The sequence below is a fragment of the Puma concolor genome, chromosome A2, assembly GCF_028749965.1.
Source record: "Puma concolor isolate L17-30 chromosome A2, mPumCon1.1.hap2, whole genome shotgun sequence".
In the NCBI taxonomy this organism is placed as follows: Eukaryota; Metazoa; Chordata; class Mammalia; order Carnivora; family Felidae; genus Puma; species Puma concolor.
This window is the reverse complement of record NC_141668.1, coordinates 68,630,633-68,657,091: the sequence shown is the minus strand read 5'-3', so window position 1 is coordinate 68,657,091 and position 26,459 is coordinate 68,630,633. Positions and strand designations below refer to the sequence as shown.

The 26,459-nt window shown below is 39.4% G+C and overlaps 1 protein-coding gene, 1 long non-coding RNA gene and 1 other non-coding gene across 3 annotated transcripts in view; 2 read left to right on the top strand and 1 right to left on the bottom strand.

Annotated features, from left to right (window-relative positions):
- The window catches only part of UMAD1 (UBAP1-MVB12-associated (UMA) domain containing 1), a 223,378-nt gene extending 216,893 nt beyond the window's left edge, over positions 1-6,485 (top strand). The window contains exons 4-5 of the mRNA XM_025929726.2: positions 4,541-4,755; positions 5,420-6,485. Coding sequence (XP_025785511.2) covers positions 4,541-4,755; positions 5,420-5,630 — 426 coding nt within the window. The 3' untranslated portion in view covers positions 5,631-6,485. The remainder of the gene's footprint in view (positions 1-4,540; positions 4,756-5,419) is intronic.
- LOC147583249 (uncharacterized) overlaps positions 1-26,459 on the bottom strand; it is a 208,609-nt gene that overhangs the window by 108,781 nt on the left and 73,369 nt on the right. The gene's annotated exons all lie outside the window — the stretch shown is intronic.
- Positions 15,063-15,167, top strand: LOC112867086 (U6 spliceosomal RNA). Its single transcript, XR_003224155.1, has one exon. It is a non-coding gene; the product is annotated as a U6 spliceosomal RNA (small nuclear RNA).

The window sequence follows — 26,459 nt, the reverse complement described above, 5'->3', positions numbered from 1 at the left end:
CGACTGGTAGACTTATTTCCAGGGATAAATACCTCCTAAATTACAGTTGCTTTTCTGTCCTCTTTCAGTCTAAGATCTGTCACCTTGATGATTTTTTCAGTCCTTTCCAATGGTAAAAGATAGGAGAGTCTCCTTTCCTTCTAAATTAAGCTAAGATATGCTATGTTGGCACCTGTCATATTTTCTAATACCATCCTCGAAATTTTCAAGGCTTTGTGCATTCAGCTAGCCAGTCTATCCAGAGTACATCTGAGGTGTGCAGGGTCTTAGAATGTGGAGCATTAAAGGTCACTGAGTTGGATTCTCCATGTCACCACAGACTAGCTTTGCAACCTGGGACAACTTCCTTCACCTTTGTGTGCTTCTGTGTACTCTTATTTTTACTGTGGGGTCAACAGTAGTACACCACCCTCCCCCCCCCCACTACCCCCAGAGGTGTGGTAGGGCTTAAATGAGAGAGTACATTTAGACAGCTCAGATGGAGCTGGCTCAAAGGTTATGTCCAGTATATGCAGCTTGCTTCCATCTTTCTCCTCCTCATTTTTCATCCCTCACTGCTCATTTTACAGAAGAGAGAAGTGAGGTCCAGGTGGATGAAGCATATGCCAGTTTTATCAGGAGAACTTGAACAAGGAATCACATGTCTCAATTCCTTTATTATCCAAGATGCAGTTTGCCATAGTCTTGTCCTTAAGGAATTGTGCTCTGACACATAGGAATGATTTGTAAAGGAAAGGAAGGGGGATTAATCAAAGCCTGCACAAAGAAATAAATATTGCTGCCAGAGAGTTAAACCTGAGAAGGGATGTATTTAGAAAGCAAAGTAGTGGGGCACCTAGGTGGCTCAGTCAGTTAAGCGTCTGACTTCAGCTCGGGTCATGAGCTCAAGCCCTGCATGGGGCTCTGTGCTGACAGCTCGGAGCCTGGAGCCTGTTTCGGATTCTGTGTCTCCCTCTCTCTCTCTGCCCCTCCCCTGCTCACACTCTGTCTCTCTGTCTCTGAGAAATGAATAAACCTTTAAAAAAAAAAAAAAAGCAAGCAAAGTGGTACAAGTAATGTACCTTCTCATTGGAGAGAGTGAGATTTCAAAAATGTTTTTGTTTAAGAAAGGAGATGATTTGGCTAATGAAACTGGAGAACATTCTGTACACAAGGAAGAAAGAGAAGAAAGTTCAAGCATGGGATACTACTAATAGATCCAACAAACATTTGCATGTGAGATTAAGAGGGAAGGCAAGATATAAGAGTGGAGGGTAAGGTAAGATGATTTGAGCCACCAGTGGATGTCAGCAACAAAAGAGATGGATGGATCCCAGACCTTATCTAAAGCCAAGTGGCATCTGCCATTCCTAAAGTTTTTATTTATTTGCTTACTTTAACATGTGCTAAGCATTATTGTACTTACCTGGGAACATCATCACTTCATTAATCCTCACAGCAATCCTATGAAATAGGTACTATTACTGATCTTGAAATACAGCCAAGGAAACTGAGCACATGGAAGTTAAAGAACTTGCCCATGGCATAAGCAGGAGACCTTGGATTTGCACCCAGGCAGTGTCTCTCTACAATCTGTGCTCTCAACACTCTGCTGTGCTGCTCCAGGGTAAGCCCCTGTGCGTAGGTCATCTTGAAGAAACCAGTGATAGATAGGTGATACTTTCTAAAGAGGCTAGAATTGTGGCATCGTTACTCACTGACACCTGTGCTCTCATCTGACCCAGGGATCCTTCGTCTTTAAGCCTCGGTCAGGTTTCAGGAGGCAGGTTCTGGCCACCGCATACATGGACCTTTCTAATAAGCTTTGTCATAGCAGGGCACACTTGCCTTGTTCTAGCTGCAATCCTAAGAAAGTGCTCTGGTGTTTTATTTATGATGTCATAAGACAACTCTTGCTAGGGATGTGTTTGGTTAATTCAAAGTCATTTACTAACAGATTTCTTGAGGGTCTCTGTTCTGTGTTGGGCATGCCTTGTGAAGAGAGTAGTTCCTCTCTTACAGAATCTCCATGGAGTTTTCCTTTCTAGAGCTTCTCATTAGCATATCACTACCATCATTTCTCTCAATTCATAACGCAAAAGAAAAATTGGGAGAAGCCTCTCTTGACCCCACATCCCCTTCCAGCAACCGGCACATATCTCTTTTCCCATTTGCAGTATAATGTCTAGAAATGCTGTCTGTTCTATTTGTCCTCACTTGCCTTCCTCCTGTTGTCTTTTAAACACAACACCAAGCAGACTTTCTTCTCAAGATCTCCTCCAGCTCCAGACTCCTATGAGATCCCTGTACCTACTAACAGCTCCACCTGGATGTCTGTTAGGCACGTGGAACATCCAGAACAACTCCTGATCTTCCTGCCTTGCCTGCTCCCTCATGACACCCTTTCCCATCCCTGTAAATGGAGACTCCATCCTTATTGCTCAAGCCACGAACATTGGCTTCATCCTTGATCCTGCTCTTGCTCTCATACCCCACATCCATTCCATCAGCAAATCCTATTGGCTTTCTCCTTGGTCTATCCACATTCCAGCCATTCTGTCTCACCCTTAGTATCACCACCAGACCCACAAGCCCAGCTGGTCTTCCTGCTTCCTTCCCTGGCCACAGGACCCCCCACACCCACCATTAGCTATAGTCAACACAGCAACCAAAGCAGTTCTTTTGACATCAGTAAGAATACATCTCTTCTGCAACAATATGTTCTTCAAAATTTTTGTAACGTCTACATGCCACAATATGGATGGATTTCATACATAAAATATTAAGTGAAAGAAGCCAGAAACAAGAGTTCATACTGTATGGTGACTTCATGTAAAATACAGGTAATACCAACCTGTGCTATTAGAAATCAGGATGGTGACTGAGGGGCAGGGAGTTGGTTGTGACTGAAAGAGAGCACCTTGAGGGCCTCTGGAGAAGCTGGTCATTTCTGTTTATTGCTTTGGGTGCTGGTTGCTCACAGGTATTTGGTTGGTTAAAACTGAGCAAGCTCAATACTTATGATGCACCCTTTTCTGTAGGTCTTTTCCACTTCAATAACAAGTTTCACAAAACTGTTATTTCTTACACAGAAAACCATCCTCCTCTACTCAGAAGGAATTTATCAGCACTTGCAACTATTATGATATAAGCCTCACGCAGGCAAAAATCTTGTCTGCTTTCATCCACTCAACAAATACTGAGCACTGCGCACTGATCTGGGCACTGGGGATACAGCAGTGAACATGGGAAATAAAAACTCTCTAAGCTTCTAAGGGGTGATACTAGAATAAATTATACACCATGTAACAAGGTACTGAGGGCTAAGGAGAGGAAAAAGCAGGAGAGGGAGATGGAATGCTGGAGTGGGGGGAGTGAGGGCCAGGAGACAGTTAAAATAAGGTGGGCAGGAAAGGCCTCCCTGAGAAGGACATGGGAGAAGGAGCCCCGGTGGGTCTGGGAGAAGAATCTTTGGGGCAGAGGGATTGGAGAAGAGGGAGCCAGGACAGACTAGCTGGAGAAACTGTCAGAGAGGTACTGGGGCCAGATCAGGAAGGGCCTTGTAGGCCTTTGTAAAGACTCTGGAGTTTTATCCCCCAGGTAGGGACTGACTGGAGCAGGTGGTGAGTAAAGTTTTTCCTGACCTGGCTTAAGCTAGGTTTTAGCCACTTGGAGCAGCAGGCCATTCGTTCTCATTTTTGTAAACATACTTACAACTTTTTACTCAATCTCCTGTGGATAGATACTTAGGTAGTTTCCAGTACGGGGCTTGCGTAGAGTGCTATGAACACCCTAGTGCACATCTTTTGGTAACGTACTATATGCAAGGTCTACCAATCTTAAAGAAATTGAACAAGATACATCAGCTTGTGTAACATAACATGCTAGTTCCAGCGAAAGTCGGGCAATCAGTCAACACTTGGGGTACACAGGGGAGGTAAATGCTCAAGTTTATCTTAGGGAATAGAAGGTGGAGGATACATGCATCCATACAGAGTATGCAAGGTAATATATGCTAGGCGAAGAATACAAAGAAATGTCAAATGATAGCTTGCTCTCAAGTACCCTAGAGTCTAGTTGGAGATAAGACATATGCATAGGAAATAGCCACTAGCAAGAACACAAACATGAAATGCCAAATAATATCCTAGTCAGTTTGCCCCATAGTCTCTCTGAAGCAGGCAGGGCCACTTTGGACTATGTTCATCTACGATTTCACAGGGAACCTGGGAGTTCTGTAAAGCCTGGAAGCTTACATCAGATTTGTGAGCCAGACTTTGTAGACCTTATCTGGGCTAGGGAAATAGCAAGAATGCAGGCTTGTATTTAGGGGGCCCTGAGTGGTCAGCCTGAGTCAGAGAAGGGTTTAGGATTCATTTTAAAGCCTAGTAGAGATTTAGGTGGATGTATTTCTCAAGTAAGTAAATAGTAGCATTCCAACCTGGGAATATTTCTATATTCCACATTTCTCAATCATTTTGATATATTAATGCCACATTTACCATTTCTAAACCTCAAAGTCCACAAGGTCTAAATGACTTAAATATATATGTATTTTTAGACTGGCAAAGAAAACTCATCCAGTGTGACTGTAGCAGGCCCCGAGGTGGAAAATAAGGCAGGCCAGACTTTGGAAAACAACTCATTAATGGCTGAACTCCTCAACGACGTACCCTTCACCTTGGCCCCACACGTGCTGGCTGTGCAGGGCACCATCAGTGACCTTCCAGACCACTTACTCTCCTATGATGTCAGCGAAAATTTATCACGGTTTTGGTATGATTTCACTCTTGAAAATTCAGTGCTCTGTGATTTGTAATCTTTATGTCTATTTGCACCTTAACAGCTTTCAACAAAGCTTTGCCTATTTTATTTAACCCGTTTGATGTTCTTTGCCATTTCACTGCTTAACCGTCCCCAGAAACGCAAGGATCATAAAGCAAAGAAAATGTCATTGTGTTCATTACTCTTTTTTTTAGAATAAAGGATATTTGTATAAGAGTGGGACTAAAGTTCTACCTCCTTTCCCCCCAGATAATAAATTTAAAACTTAGGCTATCAAGGTTCTATGAAAGGATCAGACTTCAACCAGTCTCTCAAAATAGAACACCTCAGGTTTGTCTTAGAAGAGCTGGCACTTTTCTTAGTTACCACGACTCTGAAGTCTGTGCTTCGAATGGAGCGTGACTTGTCTGCTTTGGAGGAAGTTTGAGTTAATGGTACTCCCTTTATTCTTCCAGTGTTTATGAATGAATTCAGAAAAAAAAAAAAAAATGTTGCCAGTTAGCTTAATCTCTTCAGTCCGGATTTAGACACTGGGGTGGAAATGTAAAACTTTTCCTACAAAGCAGTGGTAGTTTGCTGACACACAGATGTGGTACCTGCTCTGGATGCTCTCTCTTTTGAGTGATACATATCAGTTTCCTCCAACCCACGGCACTCCTTACCACCTTGAATGGTTCCTGGGTTCCTGCCTTTGTTTTCTGCCTCGTTGCAGCTTCAGAGTGTGTGCTCTCACCAGCTTTCCAGAGAGCTTCCCCTGTTTCTGCTTCAGCTGGCATTTGCTCTCCTTACCACATATGTTCCCAGTTTATGAAGAGATCCACGTTTCCTTTCAACCTCTCTGCCTCCTAAAGAAAAACATCTCATGACGATGCATATTATTGCTGATAACACCCTTATTTAGAAATTTTTTGGCCACAATACAGATGGGAATGTTTTACTGCTAGAAAAACTAAAATCGATTCATTTCCAATTAGAGTGTAGGCAAAACACCTAACTAGGACTTTCAGTTCTTGGCTATCCCTTATTTATTCCAACTAAAACAGTACAGAACTGCCATTGGTCAATAAACTGTAAAGGGGAGAGGTAAACTGTGACAGAGTATTTTCCATGCCATGGAAAATTTAAATCACATTTGTTTTGATTAGAAGCAATACAATTTATTGATTCTGTGCCAAATTTTAAGTATATTTTTCACAAAGATAGAGTGCCATAGCAAAACTAAACACTGTGCAAAAAGGTACGTGAATCATTCAAATTTTAATGTGTTATGCATGTTTGTTTAATAAATGTAGCATGGTCTTGATAAAAATTGCGTATTATTTAAAAGTTAAAAGAACATTTCTATTGACAAAAATAGGCTTCATTTACAAAAAACATTACCCCATGAGAGGTGATTGATTACATTCAATCTTTACATAGTTTTCATAAAACATCAGTCTAGGAACTGTGACATGTTACTAACACAAATGTGAACATTTTATAGCAGTTTCTGTGAAAACAGCCTTTTCAATATCCATGTTAATGTACCTTGAGGCTAAATGTTAAGTATGTCATCAATTGGTCTAATATGTGTTAAATTTTATCTAAAATACTCATACATTTCATTTATATTTATGTCTACCATGTTATAAATATGCTTGTAAGTATTTTCATTTGTCTAAAATAATTGTTATATTTAAATAAATGTGAATTAAAATAAACTGATATTTTGATTATTCTCAGATCCAGAGAAAAATGGTTTTCTTTATATTATTCATAGCTGAATGCAAGTTATTAAATCTTTTGTGAGGCAAAGATTTAAGTTTATAGTTTGTGCAGTGCAGCCAAAGTATGAAATTTCCACTTACCTATAAATTTTAAGAAGTAACACTGAAAATGGTAAGATCGCTAGGACTAGAGAGATTTGGAAGAAATCACATGAATACCTTGCTTTAGACAGATCCTCATCATCCCAAAATTGAGTAAGGGCTAGTGTTCATGACCTCTTTTGTTTTTTAACAAAAACACTTTAGTTTTCTTAAGCCTGTCTATAAGTCAATGTTACTATTTTAAAGCTGGAAGAAACATTAGAGATCAGCCAGCTGACTTCATTTACCCAAGAGAAACTTGAAGCCTAGAGGGGTTAAATGACCTAACTCACCTGGTTAGTGATAGACATTTATTTTAATAGTGTTCGTAATTATCAATTATAACAAAGCCGTATGCTCTGGTGGAAAGAGTTCGGGCATATGAGGCAACCAGATGGAGTTTGTAATGGCTCCCTTACTTACAAGCTGTGGGACCTTGGTCACTTACCTAACTTCTGGTGCTCTTCGTTCTCTTGCTTGTTAAATAGTAATTGTATGCACCTTGCAGGATTGTGTAGTTTTAGACGGTGTTTGTCAGATACTTGGCAGCATAAAGCTTGAGACACCATAGGTGTTCTGAGAAAGAGTGCTGCTATAATTCTCATTACTAACCACACATGCACACTAGTCTAACAAAATGCAAAATACGAATGAACCGAACTGCTTAAAAAGTAATATAAAAAATAGCTACCTACATTTACTGTAGGTCCCTCTTGCCCTATTATTTTTTTCCATATTAAATACCTAACTATAAAACAATTCTAAAATATGTTGGTTGACTCACTGCAGTTCCTTAGTTAAGAATTCCTTAAGGAACATTTTTTCTTCCTCTTATTATTAAGCATCATGGTCATTGTCATTAATATAAGTCATCAGTGGAAAGTACAGTAGAGAATATACGAGTGATTTGACTGAATCTTATTTTTAGCCCTAAAATATATTCAGGAAGTTGCATGTATTTTTTCCCCAGCTTTCTTTAAAGTCGTTTGCATCTTTTTCTAAAAGCAAAATTAGATAATTCTGACCAACTTAATATGGTTAAATTTTTATCAACTGAACTTTAAAATTATTTTCTAATGTTTGTTTATTTTTGAGAGAGAGCGCGCACGTGTAAGCGGCGGAGGGGCAGAGAGAGAGGGAAACAGAATGGAAGTAGGCTCCAGGCTCCGAGCTGTCAGCACAGAATCCGATGTGGGGCTGGAACTCAAGAACCCTGAGATCATGATCTGAGCTGAAGATGGGCACTTAACTGACTGAGCCACCCAGGCGACCTTCACCTGAACTTTTAATATCATACCATTGGTGCACCTGGATGGCTCAGTTGGTTAAGCGTCTGACTTTGGCTTAGGTCAAGATCTTGCAGTTCGTGCGATCCCAGTTTGTGTGATCTCACAGTTTGTGAGTTTGAGCCCCATGTCGGGCTCTGTGCTGACAGCTTGGAGCCTGGATCCTTCCTCTGATTCTGGATTCTTTGTCTCCGTCTCTCTTTGCCCCTCCCCCACTCATGCTCTGACTCTCTCTCCCTCTCTCTCTCTCTCTCTCTCTCTCTCTCTCAAAAATAAATAAACCTTAAAAAAAATTTAAGTTGTACCATTAAGTGTTAACAAAGGCACATCTCTTGTTAACAGTTCTGGAAATCCGCAATAATTTTGTGGGTTTAAGTAAACATTCATTGACACCAACACCTTTTTTCCCTTTCTCAAAGTAAAGTGATAAATTAGAAATATTCCCATAGTCCTGAAATCTTATAATTCTAACGGACAAATATGGAATACCAAAGAAATAATCTCATCCATGTTCTAAAACAGTGATATATCACACCTTACTCCCTTACCTATCATGATAACAAACGATCAATAAATGAACATTGCCCTCAGTTACCTAGCAAAAAATGTTAATTTCAGAGACGATACATTGTCTTATTAATTATGTCCTTAATAACATTCACATGAAATGTAAGTATATTGGATAGGTGGCTGAAGGATGTTGCATCTTTTAAAGCCACTGAGAAATACAGATTTGTGGATATTATCTTTTGAGCATTTGTGTCCTACTACTAAGGGCATGACCTAAATATTATTGAAAAATCCGAAACTCTCAAAATAAGTCTTATTCCACTGATATTACATTGGCCCGAAAGATAAAGTATTATGTGCCAGGAAAATGACTATGCCATATGATTTGGTGGATAGGTGTGCGTGAAAAAGAGAGAGGTGCTGATTGATGTGTGGGAGCTCTGTCACAGTCAAAATAGCAGTATGTTAAACATCATTAAATAAAGTTTTTATTTTAGGGTACCCTTTAGATTTACAGAAAAGTTACAAAAATAGTGAAGTGTTCTTACGTGCCTTCCACTTAGTGTCTCCCAATGTTAACATCTTACATTACGACAGTGCATGTGCTACAACTAATGAACCAATTTGGTACCTACTTTTAACTCAAGTCCACACTCTATTCTGATTTCACAGTTTCCCCATCACGTTCTTTCATTCATTCTAGCATTTCATTTAACACATTACATTTAGTCGTCACGTCTCCTTAGGCTACTGTTGGCTGTGACAGTTTCTCAGACTTTTCTTGTTTTTGATGACCATGACATTTTTGTGGAATTCTGTAGACATTTTGTAGAATGTCCTTCAGTTGGGGTTTATCTGATGATCTAGTTACACTTTTATAAAAGTTAATAAAAGAAATTTTGGAACATTTCACACGCACACAAATACCATTTGTTGTTGGACAAAATATATTCTGTAATTTCCTCAGAATTCATCTTCCAGCAGACCTATTTCTTCCTAACTTTTGCCATGACTATAACTGTATGCACAATAGACTTTCCCGGAGCGTTACCAGTGTTGCATTGTAAGTGGAACCCTCCTCAGGAGTTGGCCTTTCCTAGCTCATTCCCATAATGATTGCATCTTACACATAATGTCATTCTTGAGCAAGTGTTGTAGAGGCAGGAGTACAGTGTAATCGTTTTCCTCTCTAAAGAACCAAGATAACTCATGATACAAAGAGCTCTTCTCTACGATAGATGACTTTTTTTTTAGTAATTGCAAAAACAAATTTGCAGCTCCGTAAGTTTCTAAAGAAAGAAAGAAATATTTCATTTTCAACCTTTAACAAGTAGTTTTAAGAAGCAATAGAAGGAAACTCAGTCATCGTTTGAAGGGGAGGTGCCCAAGAAACTCTTATTTTTACTTCTGATCACCCAGAACTGTGTGCTAAAACATAAAGTTGATCTCATCCAATTTCAGTTGGGGAAAAAAAAATCAAAGCAAAAAGCATCTTATTTTTTCCTTGGAGAAAATCTAAATACAGTTCTTTGTCAAGAATTTGCCCAGTACCAGATTTAACCCATACCAAGTAAATAAATTCCTTACAATCAAAGGTAAGGCAAAGGATAATTGCATCCAGAACAACCCATCAGTACTCTAAGTCTGAACCAGCCCCCCAGACAGCTTTTCAGTTACTACCCAGCCCCGAGAGAGAGTCAGACAATAGACTGTTTCAGAGGTCAGTTAAGGAGACAGCCTCCCACTTAGGACTGCTGCCAGGGACGTCCAATCCAGTGTCTGACATCTGGGTTCTGCAGCTGCCAAGTCTGCCCCTTGTGTGGCCACAGGTGTTGGCTAGAACTCTGAGACACGTGGGGAAGAAAGAACAGGGCAATGTCAGTTTCATTGTATATATGCGTGCTTATGTGTACAGTTTTAATTTTGTTTTTCAAAAGGTACATGATTTATTTTGTTTCAAAATTAATGTATTTCTGCATAATGGCAAGGAACATTTGGAAGGCTAACAAAAAAGCAGCTTTTCTTCAAGAACAAGGACACGACAAAGCCCAAGTTCTTACACCTATGGGGCACGCTGTTCACTAAAATGTGTGTGGTATTGCCAGCTTAGTCATTTGAATAGGGCTTCTCAGGACCAAAGAGAAATAAATGGATGCCAAAAAGCAAACAGGCAGTTGGTCTAAGATAAAACCTAAATACTTATCCTCTCCCTACAGTCTTCCCCCTCATCCCTGTTTTGGGTGTTCACAAGAATTTGTGTTTATCAATATGTGTTTTTGAGCCTGGAACAGACTATATCTAGTTTTCTATTTCACACTACACCAGCTGCAACCATCAGTGAACACAGCTTAAAAACAGTAACACCAAGCTCTCTTCTTCCCCTTATAGGAGACTTAGCTCCTATGTGTGGGGCAAATCTAGAAATTTCTACCTCAGGTAAGTATCTGAGGTTCCTGACCCTAACGAAATGGGCAGCAGTAGAAATGAAGATGATTAAGAGAAGGGGATGACATTGGTGAGAACTATAAAGAGCCAACAGTCAACATCATTTAAAAATATGGACATGTCTATACCTTCATAATAAAATATATGCTTCCTCCTCGTTTCACCTACTTCAGAGTCTGTAATTGAATTTAATGGAGGAAGAAGGAATCTTCAGATTTCATCTTCTTATCGAATCGCTTTCTAAGGAGAAATGCTTACAATTTTTCCCACCCTGTTTGCTATGTATTTTACCAGCTAGTAGCATTTTTGGCAGGTTCTACTTTGTATTTTCTATTACAAAAACAATAGGTAAGCAGAATATACTTTTCCACGGTACAGCCACCACCCCATTTCCCATAAGAATCTATGCTGTCTTACTGATGTTCTATCGGACTTAATGCTTAGCACAGAAATTCTTGATCAGGCTTTGTTGAATGGATGAGTGAACCAATGAAATAAATCATTAAATTATCTATAAATGAGACTTCCCAAGCAAAGGAACCGAATTTCAAAACTTTTGTAGTTTTTCAGGCCCCAGTAAGTTCCCCAAATTATCATGCTGTGTTTATGCAGCTGAAAATAATGCTTAGTTTACCAAGCCTCTACAAATTGTGCCTTTGTCTGTTTTGGGTATTCTCTATGTTTTTCAGGTTGCGTTTTCCTCTGCCCATAATGACTATGTATGTTCTCATGATGAGTAAGAACTGGTTCTAGACAATACAGTATATTTTGGTGCTGTGGATTAACTCATTTGAGGTTTTCTCTAGCTGCCAAGTTTCTCTTGTGTGTTCTTGATTGTGTTTGTATGTATTTCTGCCCCAGAATTTATTAATCCTATATGACCTGCCCTTGAAAAATATCTTCATCTTTCATATGCCTTCCCAAGCACATTTGAGTATTTCAAATGACCTTGGTTTAAAGACATTTTTCTAGGAGCAGTAGCACACCTTTCCATTAAAACTCAACCAATTCTCTTCCCTCGTCATATGAGCATGCTTAGATCTTTTCCCTCTAACTCCAGCTATAAACTCTTTTTCCATCTATTTGGAGTCAAGTTTCTTGAGTGGTCTATATTTGTATCTCCACTTCCTTACTTTCTGTTTACTCACTAACCCTCTCTAACCTGGTTTCCGAGCCCTAGTTAGAAACTCCACTGAATTGCTTCTTACAGAGTTATCTCCAACCTGCCCACTGCCTTATGTCTATTTCTTTCAGGCAGTTGTTACTGTTGGTTAGTTCTTCTGTTCTGAATTGTCTTCACCCTTGATTGCTGTGACACTTGCTTTTCTGGTTTTTCTTCCATCTCTTCCACTCCACCTTATACTGTTGGGGACTTCTTTTCCTCATTCCACCCCTAAAATGTTGGCTGTCTTCTGGCTCTGGTATCCTGCACAGTCATATGCATGACTATCTGCTACTGCTGACACCCAAACTGATCTCTAACCCAGAACTCTCTCAAGTTCTCTCTATATACACAGTTTGTAATCACTCATCTCTCGACTCTTACTTTCAACTTCTATCACAGACCATTTGCTCTCCACTCTTTTGCACCTCTCCCCCCTTGCTCCTGTTTGCTGTGGGGAATTCCTTCTTCACTCCACATGGTTATGATGGGAAATAGCATACTTGTTACCACTCCTTGACCCCAAAGGGACAGACACACACCCTGACCTGGTTCAGTCAAGATCCCTCTTACCAACTGATAACAAACGGAAGCAGAAAGCTGCACCTCTTTTGCTGGAGTCCTGACAGCCACCCCTCCCTTTGTGTTTCCAAGTCCTGACATATCATGTGAGGCCCCGGACTACCCAAGCAGTAAATCTAGGAGTCTATCCATTCTTCCTTCTTACTCTGCTCCACACTCAAATGATGATAAACTTGTGTGAATTATATATCGTAAAGCCCTGACTCTTCAATGTGTCTCTGCTCCATACCTACCACTCCCATTTCAGTCTATGTCTTCATCATTTGTCTTAACTGATCTTCCTGCATCCTGTACATTATATAAGCCAGAAAGAACTTACTAAAAAGTAGATTTAAGGGCACCTAGGTGGCTCCGTCGCTTAAATATCTGACCCTTGATTTCAACTCAGGTCGTGATCTCACAGTTCATGAGTTCAGGCCTCACATTGGGCTCTGTGCTGACAGCATGGACCCTGCTTGGAATTCTCTCCCTCTCTCTCTCTCTCTCTCTGCCCTTCCCTCCTACACTCTCTCGAAATTAACTTAATTAGCATAATTGATTAAAGATAGATTAAAACCCTCAGTAGCTCTCTGGTATCCTCTATAGAAATGAAGCAACTTAAAGCAAATAAGGGCCCCCAATTCCCTCTTTAGACTCATCTCATGATATTCCTACTCACATCCTGCGTGGTCTTCCCTGGTGAGAACATGCCATACCTCCTTCACCATCCTTACATTCTGTTCTTTGTGCTTGGAATGTCCTGACATTCCCTTCTTTTTCGTTTTGCTGTTTGTTTTCCTGGTCATAAATAATTAAGATATACTTTAGGGAATATAGTGAATATAAAATTTAAGATAATGATATGAAGTAATTTCAATCCTCTTACAAGTAACCCCAGCCCTCAATGCTCTGCAGATGTAAAACCACTGGTGAGACTAACAGAAGTTTGACTACTCCAGAAGAGGCTTTTCATGAACATTTACAACGAGAGCATCTGAATACCTCTTTTAAGTGCAAAACCACACCACACTTATGCAGCAGCAATGCGTTCATATTGTTCTCATTAGTCATTAGTAGTCAACTTGCATAAATCACCAGGAAAAAGCACAACGGACCTCAGAAAATAGGCTTAAAAATGAACCTGTCCTTACAAAACACACACTGCAATGAAAGAGACATTCAAAAAAGTACTATGGGTACTGCAGGAATTGTGTCCATTCCAACAATCTCCAGTGAACCAGTCTACGGCTAAATTATTTCACAAAATTTACTTCAAGTATCACCTCCTCTGGGAAACCTTTCCTTATTCCTCCTAAGCTGTACTGGATGTCCTTCCACATGCCTTTACTATCCTGTTTTGTCCTCTGTCAATGTTTGAAACCCACAGTGCTGTAACTGTTTGTCTACTTTGTGACGCTGAATTGATGCTAACCTGTACTTTCATGCTTAACATGATGCCAGACACCATGGGCAAATGATTGAATCACCACTGGTTTGAGGGAATGTATGAGATTCTTATTCCATCTACATTAGAATTTGCCTTTGAGTCTCTGTTGGAAACCTTTAGGTAACCTTCTAGATGTCCATATTAGAATATGCTATATTTCCTTAATGTTCCCAAATTTGTGCCCTAAATAATTTAGCTTCTTAAATTTTTGGAAGGTAGAAGTGTACCTTTTGTTTGGTTAGCTGTATCAGTAACAATACAATGAAACGGTTTTGTGTTTATCATAACCTTTCAGACAGTGTTAAGTCTTTAAATTTGGGGGTATAAGTGACTATGACTCTATTGTAACTTGGGTTTTATTTTTTTGTTTTCTTTAATGTACACACAGAGGGAACTTCCTTCTGCCTTCTATTAAATCAACATTGATTAATGCTAATTAAATTATATGGCTCTTTTTAAATCATGGATTTGTGTAGAATTAAACATATAACATAAAAACTGAATACCTGCTATTTTAATGGGCTGTGCCACTTTTTCATGTAACCTAACCTTACTGAAGGATTTGGAAGTATTAACCCTTTTGATAGTGGTCCATTCTTGAGGAATAGCTCATTTTACTTTTGAGGAAAAACAAACAAATAATTATCTGGAGAAGGAAGACTATCATGTTGATTTTTCATGTAGCCAAAGCAGGTTCTAAAATATTCTTTAACTGGCCCATTCATTTGGTAGACCATTTACTACATAAATTAAACTTTTTAAGTTCTGTAATAAGTTATGATATTGCACATTAGTTGAATTTCTAACCAGTTTGGTCACTAAACTTCCCCATAGATACAAAGATGCAGATATACCTCATTTTCAAAAAATGGAGAAAGCAATAGTCAGTCTATTAAAATGTTCAATTAGTCTATAGAAAGAAAAATAAATCCCTGTTATACTGGTTAACAAAATTCTGCATTTCTGTTGTCTAAATAACAACTCATCAAGAATAAAATACTTACCGAGACAAGCTTCTTAGCAAAACTAGTCTCCAGAGTGTTCCCTTTGCCGGCACATATACTAAAATTGGAATGATATGGAGAAGACGAGCCTTGCCCTGCGCAAGGATGACACACAAAAATAGTCTCCAGAACTAAACTCAAAAAGGAGGTTCGTAATCTTTATTACCTTCCTATTCTCACTTTGTTAAATGAGTATCAAGGGCCAATAGTTTCTTCCCCCACCCCAACTGAAAACTATCTGCTGAAACTATCTCTACTCATTTTAGGTTCACCACCCTATAATTCTACATGACCCTGAGTTTCTACATTTGGCACTATACATCTATCAGAAAGGGCCTGTAGGAATGAAGCCCTTGGTAAGCAAAGCAGTTGTCTCCTGGGTGTGGGCTATTTCCATTCAGGCTTTTCTGGTGTTCCTGGAGATACACTTGAGGCATTATTTCTTTTTTTCACGTTGATTGTGATAAGAGCCTCATTTCCCAGTGCAATCTATCACTACCCTGCAGGTCGGAGACCACTGGGCTTGTTGCTTTTATTGTGCCTGAGGACAGCAGATGCGATATCCTTAGGCCTGGGTGTGCTTTGTTATGCTTGTTAAGTACAAAATGCCAGAAATGTATCCAGTGCTCGACAAAGTACAAAATACAAAAGACAAGGGCTCTGTCCTTACCACCTCTGATTCCAGAGTATAAAATAGCACGTAGCAGTAACAGTATCAGTTGATCACCAAAGACAGGCTTGACTATCCTAAAATGCCAGGCGAGTGAACCAATTTAAATGAAAATCTTGTTAAGAGGTGACCAGGAGGGCCTGTGGTGGTTATTCAGAGGAACCCAAGAAAATTTTTTACAGAGCTATTTGTTTTTTTTTTTTTTTTTAAACTTAATACAAATTCACCTTGCCTAGAGCATGTGCTCTGAAACACAAGAAATTAAAAGAATGGGCGGGGAGAGGTAGAACAGAATGAGAACCTCTAGCACCTAGAAATGGAGCCATATTCTCCTGTGACCAGCCTGGAAATAATGAGCTACTTAGTAGTTGTGTCATTCCTGGCACCACTCTTGCTATTAAACCTTATTTCCCATGAGCATCCAGTCAGGCCAACCTCTCTAGTGCCTGCTCAGCCTTCTGCCTCCTTTCTAGTGCCATGACACTCCTCTACTGATGCTATTTCTCTTTCTTTCACTTTTCTGTTCTGCCTACACACGTTCTATCCACTTCTCAGTACAGCTAAATTTCTAGCTCCCTCATGAATATTTCCCAAGTGTGGCGTTCATATACCATCTCAGAACCCCAGAACCCCCATGGTATTGTGATTTTCTCATGGGTTCCTCCACTTGTTTTCTGAAGAGACTGTGGGTAGATTGGTGAACCCTGACTTGCCAAAATTGTTAGATATATCAGGGTAAGCTGATAATTATTTATCATAAAACACGTTCCACACAGCAGGTGCTCCATAAATACCTTTCAAACATGATTCCCATTGTTGATCTTAAATGAATGACCATCCACACTTGTCTCAAAGATCTTCAACATCAGAGTAAGATATGCTGTCACCACAGTCATCGGTGATTTATTACCCTTTCCTCCTCTTTCCTACTCTCTGTTTTAAATTTTTTTTTTTTTTTAACATTTATTTATTTTTGGGACAGAGAGAGTCAGAGCATGAACGGGGGAGGGGCAGAGAGAGAGGGAGACACAGAATCGGAAACAGGCTCCAGGCTCCGAGCCATCAGCCCAGAGCCCGACGCGGGGCTCGAACTCACGGACCGCGAGATCGTGACCTGGCTGAAGTCGGACGCTTAACCGACTGCGCCACCCAGGCGCCCCTCCTACTCTCTGTTTTAATGTGTTCTTCAGTATACACACCTTCCCCACACCAGATCTTCTCCAAAATATATCTCCCACCAGCTAAAAAGTTGACCTGCTGTACTCCTCTGCTGTGGAAGACCTTTTACCTCTATACTTATCCCTGTTACTTGGAAGGAGGAGTTTGTTTTTCCTACTTAGAAAATGGCACTTTTCCTGGTACTGCCATGACAGTTACTCGATGGAGCTTTTGTTTTGTACCTTTGTGAATAAAACCTGAGGTGCAAAGGATAAAACTCAATGATATTTACGAATCGGTTTTAAAAGTACTTATCAGGATGGGGATTTCATAAGGCATGTATCTGGTTCACTGGTAACACAGCCTAGTCCTAGAGAAATTTTTGAAGCTTATGATTGATTGCAGAACTATTTCATAATCGTCAGAAACATTTATTAAGCACCTCCTTTTTTTTTTTGTTATTCGCAACAATTTAATCATGTGTTATTTCAGCCTAGGTTTGAAATATATTATTTCTCCCACTTGAGGTGCTTAACATAATCTTAATTGTGGAAGGATGGCTATGGATGGAAGGATGGATGGATAAGTGAAAATTCCCATCATACTTGCAGATAATCACAGACCAATGAGAGTACTGTTTGCTATGAATTGTAAATAGGTCCTGATCATAGTTTTATGCCAGTGCATCCACATGCTGCTACTACACTCCTCTTTGCAACAAAAGACAGTTGACAGGGTGAATGTGGTGAGGTGATATTTAATGTTACCAGTTATAATTTTAACTTACATTTGCTGAATTTGTCTTAAATATTAAGCACTTTTCTGAGTACCTCACTCATTCATCTTATTTTACCTTTTAAAACTCTACTATTGCCAAGAGGTAGAAACAACTCAAATAAATGCCCATCAACAGATGAATGGATAAACAACATATACATACAATGGAATATTACTTGGCCCTAAAAAGGAGTCAAGTTCTGAGACATGCTGCAGTGTAGATGAACCTTGAAAACATTATACTAAGTGAAATTAGCCAGACACAAAAGGATATTATTATTATTCTGCTTGTATGAAATATCTACAATAGGCAAATTCATAGAGGCAGCAAGTACCTTAGAAGTTACCACGGACATTGAGGGCTGGAGGAAAAGATGTCAGTTATTGCTTAATGAGTATAGTATTTCCATTTGGGGTAATAAAAACTTTTGGAAATAATAGTAATAGTTGCACAGCATTGGGAATGTAATTGATGCTACTGAATTGCATACTTACAAGATTGTTAAAATGGCAAATTTTACGCTATTTATAAATATTTTTCCATAATACAAAATTATGGAAATACCCTATTATTATAAAATCCAATTTGAAATTTGAGTATATCAAGAATGTTTAAACAAATAGGAGTTATATATTCTAATATAAAAAGAAGTACAGGAATGCTTATATGGCATTGATTTGTGGTCTCGGCAATATGCAGGCCATCCTTTCTTTGAATCTCTTGGCTTTCCCTAATGATAACAACATGGCTTCTGGAACTCTACACATTGCTTTCATGTTCAAGGTAGAAAGAAGAAGAAAGGGGTGAAAGAGTCTAATCTTTTTCTTATATCAGTGGAAAAACAAAGGCTTTTCTCATGCCCCCAATAAATTTCCACCTATATCTTACTGTGCTTTAGGCTATCTCTAGCAACAAGACACAGTAGTATTTACCTTTTCCAGGCTCTACCAGGGAGGCAGAAAGGAGATGGGTTGGAAATATCTGTTAAGGAATGTACGCTGTCTGGTACAATGACAAAAATGAACGGAAAGGTTAAATCAGTTTCTCAACCTGGCAGCTGACATTTTCAACTGGATAATTCTTTGTTGTGGGGGGCTTTCCTGTGCACTATAGGATATTTAGCAGCACTGGTGGTTTCTACCAACTAGATGCCAGTAGTCTTCCCATCCCCCACCCCCAGTTATGATAATCAGAAATGTCTCTAGACAGTGTCAATATTTGGGGGGAGGGAGCACAAAATTGCCACCAGTTGAGAACTTCTGGGTTAGATGACTGGCCAGAGTCTCATTGCTGATAGGTGGTGGAGATGAGGTTTGCACCCAGGACATCTGACTTTAGAACCTTACCTGTTGGCCATTCTTCTGACCAGCCTGTACAGTTGAGCGAACGGCCTTGTAGTTCACAGGACCAATGGATCATCTGAACTAACTTGCCAAAGACTGAGTTAATGAGACACCAATGAATTGCTCTGCTGCCTGTCCACATGCTTTTCCTGAGCACTTGTTATTTAGCCACAACCTTCTACAGTTTGGAAGTAATAGCAGGTATATCATGGAGAAGCAGGCATCAAATTGCTATCCCAGACATTCTCAATAGGGCAAAATGGTTCCTAGGAAAGCAAAAATGTCTTTGATAATTAAATGGTTTGTGGCCCCCTAAAATTCTGCCCCCCCAACAATAGATCTTATCTCAGTATTTAATTTCTCTGTATTTAATTTTTTTTTCTCTTTGATGGAGCATAATGGAAATACACGTAACAATACACTGCTGTAGCATGAGGAACTAGGTTGAGCAAAGACTATGTTTCAGAAAAGGTGAGAAATACTATTACCTAAAATGAGATGATGTGTATGTCTAGAATGTGAATGTTGAGTGAATATTAGGAATCCCCCTGGGTGTTTTCATTAGATGTATCCCTTTAGCTATTGTTCCAGTCACTAGGCATCCCAATTAATTCACTTTCATGTCTCTCTATTCGTGAATGTAATAAACCTTTATATTTGTCTCTTTTACCATCACATTAGTTTCACTGGGATATTTCCAACAAGTGAATTCCCTCCTCTTCTTCATGTCTTTATTATTCAAATAGGCAGCTCTCTGGTTTTTTTTAAGTTTATTTATTTATTTCGAGAGAGAGAAAGTGCAAGTGTGTGAGTAGGGGAGGGGCAGAGAGAGAGAGAGAGAGAGAGAGAGAGAGAGAGAGAGAGAGAATCCCAAGAAGGCTCCATGCTATCAGCTTGGAGGTCGATACGGGGCTCAAACTCACCTACCGTGAGTCATCACCTGAGCAGAAACTAAGAGTCAGATACTTAACCAACTGAGCCACTCAGGCACCCCTCCAGTGTTTTCTTTAAAGAATAAAAGTGTCTAGGGGTGCCTGGGTGGCTCAGTCGGTTAAGCTTCCAACTTTGGTTCATGAGGTCATGATCTCATGCTTGGTGAGTTCGAGCCCCACATCAGGATCTCTGCTGTCAGCACGAGCCCACTTCGGATCCTCCGTCCCCCACTCTCTCTCCCCCTCCCCCGTTCACACATACTCTCTCTCTCTCTCTCTCTCTCTCTCTCTCAAAAATAAATATATATATTTTTAAAAGGAATAAACATGTCTAGAAATACACTCATGGTATTAAAATCTCTTTAGTTCATCAGCTGATTATTCACATCATAGGATAATAGGTAAATATAGTGAGGCAAACAAGCTTAAAAGCCATAAAATTCAATAGATTTAGGTCTGATTTCCTCGACTTTGGATAAATTATAATCTCAGTGAGTCTTCATTTTTTATCTGTGAAATGGGCATAATGTCTACTTTATGTAAGCACTGAGATGAGAATTAGAGGAGGTACTACATATCAACTACTTGGCAGAGAGCCTAGAGCATAAGTGGCCAGTATATGGTAACTACTCCAGTAGCGTCTGTAAATAACACTTAGTAAATCTTTTTTTTTTTTTTTTTTTTTTCTGGGAGAAGAAAAGGATAGCAGTATGAGAAAGGACTGGCTCAAATGAAAGTGATATAAAAGGCACCTCTTCAATCAGTGTTTGGCTCAGGACAGTAAGCCAGGCCTGACTGTACATGTTCTGAGCCAAACCATGGTTCTGGTCTAGCACAAAGACAAGATGCCTGAAGTTCATCTAGGAGAAAAGGCAATACTGAGCTCTCTCTCTCTGATATTCCTTCCTAGAGCTGACGCTGCCCAACACTTAGAGCACATCACTTAACCATCCATTTATCAACACCCTCTTTTCACAAATTAGGAGGATGGTACCTGCCTCTGTCTTCTTAAGAGATGGTGAAGACCAAATCACTTCATTCATTTATATCTATGCCACACAAGGCAGAATAAAGCACAGTCCCTACCCACACAGAGTTTACATTTGACCCAATTCCATAAGATCTTTCTTATTTATTTCAAACCCTTTGCTTAGTAAACACTTGAGAAATAACAGTGGCTCATTTGTTGTTTTGTTATTCTTCAAAATATATACATTTAAAAATGCACAATAGCAATTTAATGCTGACTGGTGACCTTGGGAAAGTGGGTGCTCATTGTTGCTAGGGTATCTGAACTGAAGTGAGTGGTTTGTATGAACTAGCTATGCTCCTGGATACACAATTCGATTGTCTATTGATCTGGGATAATAAAGTGTTCACAGAATACTTGCTTTTTATAATGGATCAGATAGAGGTAGAAACTAGATGACTTTTGAAAGTAAATGTTGTTTCTACTTTTTAAATCTCTTATCTCTGAAAATAACTTTATTATTTAGCTGAAATTTCTTCCTTGAATACTAAAGCTGTAGATGGGGTTTTGGAGAAGGGATGTGTAATTATTTCTGAATCTTATTTTTGACACCTTTTCCAAGCAGTTAAAATATACGTGAGATATTAACATTAAGGAGCTACAAAAAAAATAACCCAGAGCTTTATTTTATATTTATGACTTCATCTGGCTGTAAAGCAAACGGCTCACGAAATATTGTAACAGTCACTTTTATACCGAGAGCACTAGCTTAAACTCACTATAACAGGTACTAACAATGATTTTATTTGCTAGAAAGGCACATATTCTAGACTAAATTTTGGCCTAGGGAACTTCTATTAATTCCAATACATGAAGAGTCACAGGATAATCTTACAAAATATTCACAGCTAAACATTGGACTCTGGTACAGTGTCACAGAAGACACTGCACCAGAGTCCATAAACAATTCTTTCTCACTTAGAAATGGCAGTTTACTTGAAATTGTTCCCAGTCCCAACTATCTGACTTGGAGATTTTACTACCTTTCAGTCATTATCTCATAAAACAAAAATTAAATATATACATTTGTCTCTTCTGAAACATCATTTTCCTTCAAATCAACCTAATTCCTCTCTTCTCCCATCTCCTCATAATATTAATTTTATCATATAGGAACTCTTTTTTTTTTTTTTTTTAACTGCAGGAACGGAATTGTCTACCTATAACGTTTTAAAGCACACAAGTCATGAAATCCTAGGCGAAAGTTCTCCCAACACCAGTAAATCTTCCTCATGGCCCTTTCTGCATCCTCCAGTGCTCATTTCATAGCCCACCTAGACATCCTCCATCCTTTATAGGAAAACATTAATTTTCGGTTTCCTGGCATTGACATGATTATGGTCCAGTGTTTCTCTTACTTTGGAATTTCTGGTTCATTTCTTTTTCTTCCTACTTATCACCTTTATTCTAAGGCAGGGTGGGTTTGGAGATGATTTATATTGAAGAAGAAAAATATACAGGCCCAAACTGAAATTCCAAAGGATTTGAGGTAGGTTTCTTTAGATCCAGGGATGATACTGTTTGTCTAGATTTATCCATCCCTTTTGATTTCTTGGATATGGTAAGGAATTCTCATATCTCTGCTACTAGACTTTGAGATCCAGTAGAATGAACGAAGATGCTCAGAAAAGGTCTCTTAAATGAATATAATAATAAATATTCCTTAAAGTGTGTGTTTTATTTCCCATATCTTACATCATTTGATACACCATACTGTTTGAGTTCTGACTGGTGGATGCCAGTGCCTGGGCACTGTGGTATCATTCTGGTTACAGCTTCCAGTAGGCATGGTATCAACCAAGCCAAAGAGTAATTATTTTCTCCTATAAAATAGAACTTTATTGTATCACATAAGTACAAATATAAAAGGAACATTCTACTTAATTAAAATTACATAATAAAATCTACACTCTACATTTTATTTTTTTTTTTAATTTTTTTTTTCAACGTTTATTTATTTTTGGGACAGAGAGAGACAGAGCATGAATGGGGGAGGGGCAGAGAGAGAGGGAGACACAGAATCGGAAACAGGCTCCAGGCTCTGAACCATCAGCCCAGAGCCCGACGCGGGGCTCGAACTCACGGACCGCGAGATCGTGACCTGGCTGAAGTCGGACGCTTAACCGACTGCGCCACCCAGGCGCCCCTACACTCTACATTTTAAACACACATTTGAAAAAAAAAAAAAAAAGCCACATAGAGAACTAAGGCTAAACAAATATAGTTGACCCTTGAACAACCCAAGTTTGAACTGCGCAGATCCACCTAATGCATGGAAATTTTTTATAACTACAGTACAGCACTGTATATATATTCTCTCTTCCTCATGATTTTCCTAATAAAATTTTCTTTACCTTACTTTCTTGTAAGGATAACAGTATATAATACATGTAACATATGTGTTAATTGAATATTTATGTTATCAATAAGGCTTCTAGTCAACAGTAGGCTATTAGTTCCATTTTGGGGGAGTCAGAAGTTATACATGGATTTTCAGCTGTGTGGGGTTGGGCACTCTTAAGCCCTGCAGTTGTTCAAAAGTCAACTGTACATGCATCTAGGTACAGTTAAATACCTCGCTAACATTTAGCTATTCAGTCACTGTGATGTAAACTCCATGTTTCCTCGGACTTAAGTAGATCCCAACGTAAACCTTCCAAGCTTCTCCATGTGATGCTCATTGAGGAGATTTGTAGAAAGCCTTACACCTCTCCCTAGAAACAATGATCTTCACCTGCTGGTTCTCAATTTAAAAGGGAGAAGAATTTTAATTGCCATTCCAAGAATAAAGGTCTATTTGCTTTCCTAAACTGCTACTTTCTCCTGTAACCTAAAACACACAGAAAGTTAAAAAAAAAAAAAAAAAAAGTGATATCAGGGCACCTGGGTGACTCAGTCAGTTGAGCGTCTGACTTTGGCCCAAGTCGTGATCTCACAGTGGTGACTTTGAGCCCCACATTGGGCTCACTGTTGTCAGTACAGAGCCCGCATTGAATCCTCTGTCCCCACCCTCTGTCTGCACTTACCCCACTTGGGCTCTCTCTCTCTTAAAAAAAAAAAAAAAAAAAAAAAAAAGGTGATATCACTAAATCTAATCAAAAAGAAATTTTACTGGCACTTCTCAAATCTCCACAACTTGCCTGTTATCTACTCTGGCTTCAGTCTGCCATATTTTTAAGATGGATCTCTTTCCTCAGAACCCCTTTAAAGAAAAAAAAACTCACTTATATACAACATTACATAGTATTAAAGTAGAAATAGGAGATTGTTTTCCATCCTTCACCATCATGTTCAAAGTGCATTTTATCTACCAAAGTTATTTAATAACTTACTAAACTTATCTTAAACATAGCTCCTTGGAAGGACATTAAGAACCTATCCTGGAAGCCCGTTCTAAAGAAAGGACAGCAAAATGCCCCCAAAATGTTGCCTGCTTGGAAAGTCATCTAAAAGTTTAGTGCTGAGGAAGTGACATTGAGTGGCAGCTTGGACATGTGCAGAGCTGGCAGAAGGGGACTTGGACAGGCATCAGAAGCTCCTCCAGCCACTCAGAACTGGAGGACTTGATGGGCAGGGGAGTGGTGAGAAGAGGGGACAGGGGCTGTGGTGGATTTCATGCTTCTGTGGCTTGCCTCTGTCTCTAAGCATAGCCCAGAGATGCTCTGGCAGGAGTGGGAGCAGCTGGATAGATCAAGAAAGGCTTTTGTCCTTGCCACTTACTAACAGACCAGATTTGGGGTGAGAGATGCAAAATAAACAGGACTTCGGGCAGGTTTGGAATGATCTTAATACTCTGAAGCTTAATCTTGATTAGCATGCTTGAGGTTTGAATTGTGTGGAATTTTTTAGACAGAAGTAGGTGGATTTGCATTCATCTAGGGATGTGTTGAGGAAACCTTCACCCCCTTCTCACAATACAACACTTAGCTTTCATTTCAATATGTAACACTAAATACTTTTTTTTTTTCCTTTAAGGAAAGATCATTAAGAATGTCTACAAGGAAATCATGGGAAATAACAAAATCTCTCAAAATCTGTTTTTATGTGCTGTTAGAAATAATCATTTGAAGGGTTTTTGTTTTGTTTGTTTTTTTCTCTTGATCATTCTGGAAAAAATTTGTGGGCAAGGACGATGTGGAAAACTTCAGCATTAAAAATAATATCCTAAGTAATCCAAAAGGGAAATTAATTTTCGCTTCAAAGGTGTTCAATAGCACAAACATTAAAATAATGAGTGAACTGGCTCTCCTGAGAAAATGCCAACTGTTGCTGCTTCCCACTGGGTTCTACGTGTAACAAGCTTCTCTTGCTGCCTTAACTTCTGACTCTGTCAGGAGACTTAAGAGGGACATCTCTTCTAGCAATTAGAAACGATCTACTGTGTTACTACACACCAACTTCTCCCATTGTTCAGTCTCTAAGAATGAGTTGGTTTCCTTAACAAGTGAAACTGTCATTGTTTTTGAAAAATATTAATAGTAATACGAGGCAACTCAGACGCAAAGGGTGTCTGAATTGATGGCATCTCCCTTTCAGCCCTGTAGGAACAGCAAGTATGATGGAGTACCCATTCAGACCCAGATACAGAGAACAGACCCTTCGGGGACGGCCTTGTTGGAAATTTCAAGGCAATGATTTCCCTGTTAAGCTTTGTAGCAGACATGAAATGTGGGTAGTGTAAATAATTTAAGTTCATCTTCTATAATGTTTCATGTTATTATATAAAAGGTAGAAGTTGAAAAAGAGAAACAAAGGACTTAAGCAATCCATTAGGTGAATAATCATTTACTGAAAAATTAGAAACTGACTCTGGGAAAGCCAGTTACAGAGCTGGCTTGTTGAAATACCTTCTTCCATGTGACCTTCCCTCAAAGTTGCCTGATTCTAGTGTCTCCTACCATTTAAAGGGTGATACAGGTGCTGCCACTCCAAGCTCCACACCTCAACTCTCACTCATAAAATTCACAAATACCTTCGTCTGTTAGTGTTTTTCTTGTTTTTTTTTAAATTTTTTTTAAACATTTATTTATTTTTGAGACAGAGAGCATGAACAGGGGAGGGTCAGAGAAAGAGGGAGACCCAGAATCTGAAACAGGCTCCAGTCTCTGAGCTGTCAGCACCAAGCCCGACGAGGGGCTCGAACCCAGGGACCGCAAGATCATGACCTGAGCCGAAGTCGGACGCTCAACCGACTGAGCCACCCAGGCACCCCTGTTAGTGTTTTTCAAGAGTAGTAGCAGATGTGGACTATGCTGTGAACAATCTTAACTATATAGATTTTTTTTTTAATTTTTTTTTTAACGTTTATTTTATTTTTGAGACAGAGAGAGACAGAGCATGAACGGGGGAGGGTCAGAGAGAGGGAGACCCAGAATCTGAAACAGGCTCCAGTCTCTGAGCTGTCAGCACCGAGCCCGACGAGGGGCTCGAACTCAAGGACCGCGAGATCATGGCCTGAGCCGAAGTCGGCCGCTTAACCGACTGAGCCACCCAGGCGCCCCAACTATATAGATTTTTAAAAG